Here is a 5,000-nt window from a genome sequence, read left to right on the forward strand (position 1 = left end):
TCAAATGGAGGCAAATTATAAAATATAAAATATTAAAAGAATATAAACAAAACCTTGAATGCATAAAGACTTTTATATGATTCAAGGATCTTTCTTCCTCTAGTATCTCCTCATTTCCTCCACATTAATTTACCAGCTATGTCCACACACACACACACACACACACACACACACACACACACACACACACACACACACACAGCAGGTAACATGCTGTTGCAGCACCATCTAGTGTTCAGTGATACTGATGAAAAGTTATGGTACAATGTAAATATGAATGTTTGTAATTCATCACAGCTGCTTTTTAAGCTTATTTTCTGAGTAAATGTAACGCCAACAACAGGAAGTAGAAGAAGAACAACAGCAGTCTTGCAGCTGTGAATCATGACGTCAAATAAACAGCGAGACACTGATCTCCCGTTCTCTGTGTTTTTCTGGGAATTTGTTTACATTCTGCGGGCTGATTTCTGTATTCCAGACAGTAATGCGTCGCATGACGTTGCAGTCTGTTTGTCACATGTTTTAAATGGTATGATATTATATGTTGTATAGTTATGATCTTTTTTTTTACTAAGATTATTATTCTCTCAAAGAGCATCTCTGCTTGTTGCTACCTCAACAGCAACAATTCTGGATCAAACTGTGACACATTTGCATCTTTTTCACACAGAAAGCATTCAGTGACTACAGCCTTCAAATGTCCTCAATACTTTTCTCACTCAAACACAAACAAACAATAAAACATTTGACATGTTTACATCCTCACCTCCAAACTCCTCAGTTTAACATGTATTCATACTGAAATACATCTATATTCAACCAAAAAACAAGACGAAAGCTTCCTGCTGCATTTCTATGACTCGTTCCTGTAGATACACTGTAGTACGTTCTATAGAGAGCTACACATCTGACTGTATTTACACTATATACACATTTATACACTATCAACCATTAAACTACTTAAACACAATATACACATTTATACACTATCAACTGTTTCTTGGTGTTTGGTGGTGTTTCTTGGTGTTTCTTGGTGTTTTGTGGTGTTTTGTGGTGTTTGGTGGTGTTTCTTGGTGTTTGGTGGTGTTTTGTGGTGTTTTGTGGTGTTTGGTGGTGTTTCTTGGTGTTTTGTGGTGTTTGGTGGTGTTTTGTGGTGTTTCTTGGTGTTTCTTGGTGTTTGGTGGTGTTTTGTGGTGTTTCTTGGTGTTTCTTGGTGTTTGGTGGTGTTTTGTGGTGTTTTGTGGTGTTTGGTGGTGTTTCTTGGTGTTTTGTTGTGTTTGGTGGTGTTTCTTGGTGTTTGGTGGTGTTTGGTGGTGTTTCTTGGTGTTTCTTGGTGTTTGGTGGTGTTTCTTGGTGTTTGGTGGTGTTTTGTGGTGTTTGGTGGTGTTTGGTGGTGTTTGGTGGTGTTTGGTGGTGTTTCTTGGTGTTTCTTGGTGTTTGGTGGTGTTTCTTGGTGTTTGGTGGTGTTTGGTGGTGTTTGGTGGTGTTTGGTGGTGTTTGGTGGTGTTTGGTGGTGTTTCTTGGTGTTTGGTGGTGTTTCTTGGTGTTTGGTGGTGTTTGGTGGTGTTTGGTGGTGTTTGGTGGTGTTTGGTGGTGTTTCTTGGTGTTTCTTGGTGTTTGGTGGTGTTTCTTGGTGTTTGGTGGTGTTTGGTGGTGTTTGGTGGTGTTTTGTGGTGTTTGGTGGTGTTTGGTGGTGTTTCTTGGTGTTTCTTGGTGTTTCTTGGTGTTTCTTGGTGTTTGGTGGTGTTTGGTGGTGTTTGGTGGTGTTTCTTGTTGTTTCTTGGTGTTTCTTGGTGTTTGGTGGTGTTTGGTGGTGTTTGGTGGTGTTTCTTGGTGTTTCTTGGTGTTTGGTGGTGTTTCTTGTTGTTTCTTGGTGTTTCTTGGTGTTTGGTGGTGTTTGGTGGTGTTTGGTGGTGTTTCTTGGTGTTTCTTGGTGTTTGGTGGTGTTTCTTGTTGTTTCTTGGTGTTTCTTGGTGTTTGGTGGTGTTTGGTGGTGTTTGGTGGTGTTTGGTGGTGTTTTGTTGTGTTTGGTGGTGTTTGGTGGTGTTTTGTGGTGTTATGTGGTGTTTACCTGGGTTGTCTCCCGTGAAAGCAACCACGCTGCAGCTCTCAGAGAAACCGAACCGACGCATGAAATATGAGGAGACTGGACCCTGCAGAGACAGAGAGGAGCGCCGAGGTTAACGCTCACCTCACCGCCACGTTTCTGTCTCAAGTTTATGAGCTGTGACTCTGAACTCCACCAGCAGCAGTACCAGTACGGATGTGGAGGGTTGTGGAGCTCCCAGCAGTCGGTCCAGATGAGGAGCGGTGGCTTCCAGGCAGATCTCAGACCAGGTTCTGGTCCTGATGTCCAGCAGATTCATCCCCGAACCTGATCGATCAATCAGTCAGTTAATCAATCAGTTATTCAGTTTGAGAAGACTCAAACGTTCAGGATTCTTTTAATCTAAAAATGTAGATTTTTTTAATGTACATTTTGAATTTGGTGATGATGTCATTTCACTGGATTTTAATTTGAACTTTTACTGAAATAAACGTTTAGAAACAAATAAAAATGATGAACAGAAAACAAAAGATAAACCTAAACACAATATTAATAACATGTCAGAGAATAGTTTCATGTGAATAACTTATTTTTGACAAAAATGTCAGATAGAGACTGATAATCCTGAGGTCAGACGCCACTGAATGACTGAATGACTGAATGAATGAATGAATGAATGACTGAATGAATGAATGAATGAATGAATTCTGTACCGTCGCTGTAGTCGATGGCGGCGTAATCACCGAGGAAGAGAGACGCTGCAAAACTGCTGACCAGTGAGATCCTCTGAAACACACAGCGAGCACTGATAAGAATCACAAGATGAAACCAGAGTCTGTTTGTGTTGTTCTGGGGTCAAAGGTCGCGGTGTCGTGCAGGAGGCTGACCTCGGTGTCCTGGTACTCGTCCGGTCGGCTCTGCAGCAGCTTGGCGATCTGGTTTCCTGTGAACCGCTGCAGACAAACACAGAAACTCTTCCTTTAAATGTCCGTTAAATGAAAATTCTTCATTGAGTCTATCAGGTACGGAGGCTCTGAGGTGCAAAACACAACGACATTATAAAGAAAACACAACCACAAATCTGGAAACACATCTGTGGGTGTTTACTCGCACATGGCATCGCTGACCAAACCCGGACTGTCTAAGAACTCTGAAAATCGTTACTTGCTGCGTTCCGACTTCATTTTACTTTTAGTACGTGCTTAGCTGCTCTTACAAACTACATACTGTTACACGCAGGACGCAAACGATCGGGACAAACTACTTCATCTGTCACTGGTCTGTGATCTCAGCGGCTCGGCCTCTAAGATGAATCTTCCACTGTGCAGAGGATTGTGGACCTCTACCTTTTCCGTTTGGTAAAATGTTTTCATGCTTTCAGTTTTGTTAACATGCTTTGCACCTCTGAACCTCCATAATTCTCCATTATTCTTCTCTGGAAATTAAGGAATGTTTTTTAACTTTAATAAAGTTGTAATCTTTAAGGTTTCAGTCACGTTTTCTGATAAGAATCGATCTTAGAAGTTAAAAATGTTTTTATAGGAGAACATTTCAGAAAGTTTAACTGCTGAGACTCAGATGAACGTGTTCACATTTTAATAAACTCTGATCTTTGTGTGGACAGCAGTGAGATGAGAGGAGTGAAGGAGACAGAAACCCCAAAAATTCAGTTTACTATCATAAAATATTCACATCTGAGAAGTTGAAATGAGAATTTTCTGTTGACTGATTAATTAATAAACTGTTCAGCTCTGATTCTGTGGTTATATTAATTAATCTGGGCTGATGATATTGAATTATGTTTATGTGTTAAAGCCTTTATGGCCAATAACACATCTAAGTAAGACTTTGTGTTCTCTGCTTCCTCTGCAAATGTGATCAAAAGTGAGACTGTAGGATTCAGCCTTCAACTCTCCTCATTAGACAGAAGCAGAGACGGAAAGTCTCCAGAGAGGAAAAACAGATACGACTCAGCTTCAACTGTTAGTCTCAGCAGACAGAAACTCCACAGAGATACGGTCAAATAATTAATAGACACATGTTAGGATGAGGAAGATGGGATGAGGAAGATGGGATGAGGAAGATGGGATGAGGAAGATGGGATGTTCTGTGACTGTATGAACATGTTCTATCACTGAACTTCATACAGCTGGAAGATCTGCATCTCAATGTGAACTCTGTTTACTGCAATAAAACTCAGAGAAGACAGAAGCTCTCTGTGAAGCCCCACAAAACTAATCAGCTTCTTAATGTCTGTGATGAAGATGATGCTTGGACAGACAGACACACAGACAGACAGACACACAGACAGACAGACACACAGACAGACAGACAGACACACAGACAGAGAGACAGACAGGTAAACAGGTAAACAGGTAAACAGGTGAGACCTCGTAGGCTCTGGATCCGGTGATCTCTGCCAGTCTCAGAGCTCCTCCTGCTGCTGCCTGCAGGTCCAGACACTGCTGACTGCTGCTGGAGTCCATCCACACCGGAGAGTCCGACACCGAGAAACTGTGCTGCAAACACACGACACACGTCAACACACAGCAACACACGTCAACACACGTCAACACACAGCAACACATGTCAACCCACAGCAACACACGTCAACACACAGCAACACACACCAACACACACCAACACACACCAACACACGTCAACACACACCAACACACACCAACACACGTCAACACACACCAACACACACCAACACACGTCAACACACACCAACACACAGCAACATACGTCAACACACGACACACGTCAACACACAACAACACACAGCAACACACACCAACACACACCAACACACAGCAACACACACCAACACACAATACACGACACACGTCAACACACAGCAACACACACCAACACACATCAACACACACCAACACACAGCAACACATCAACACACAGCAACACACAGCAACACACAGCAACACACAGCAAC

The 5,000-nt window shown here is 42.1% G+C and overlaps 1 protein-coding gene across 2 annotated transcripts in view; it reads right to left on the reverse strand.

Moving 5' to 3' along the window:
- The window catches only part of xylb (xylulokinase homolog (H. influenzae)), a 24,712-nt gene that overhangs the window by 14,608 nt on the left and 5,104 nt on the right, over positions 1 to 5,000 (reverse strand). For both annotated transcript variants that reach the window (XM_067577467.1, XM_067577468.1), the window contains exons 6-10: positions 4,438 to 4,566; positions 2,935 to 3,000; positions 2,761 to 2,833; positions 2,256 to 2,374; positions 2,072 to 2,153 (exon numbers count right to left, since the gene is read on the reverse strand). In XM_067577467.1, coding sequence (XP_067433568.1) covers positions 2,072 to 2,153; positions 2,256 to 2,374; positions 2,761 to 2,833; positions 2,935 to 3,000; positions 4,438 to 4,566 — 469 coding nt within the window. The remainder of the gene's footprint in view (positions 1 to 2,071; positions 2,154 to 2,255; positions 2,375 to 2,760; positions 2,834 to 2,934; positions 3,001 to 4,437; positions 4,567 to 5,000) is intronic.

Source organism: Thunnus thynnus, chromosome 21, assembly GCF_963924715.1.
Source record: "Thunnus thynnus chromosome 21, fThuThy2.1, whole genome shotgun sequence".
In the NCBI taxonomy this organism is placed as follows: domain Eukaryota; kingdom Metazoa; phylum Chordata; class Actinopteri; order Scombriformes; family Scombridae; genus Thunnus; species Thunnus thynnus.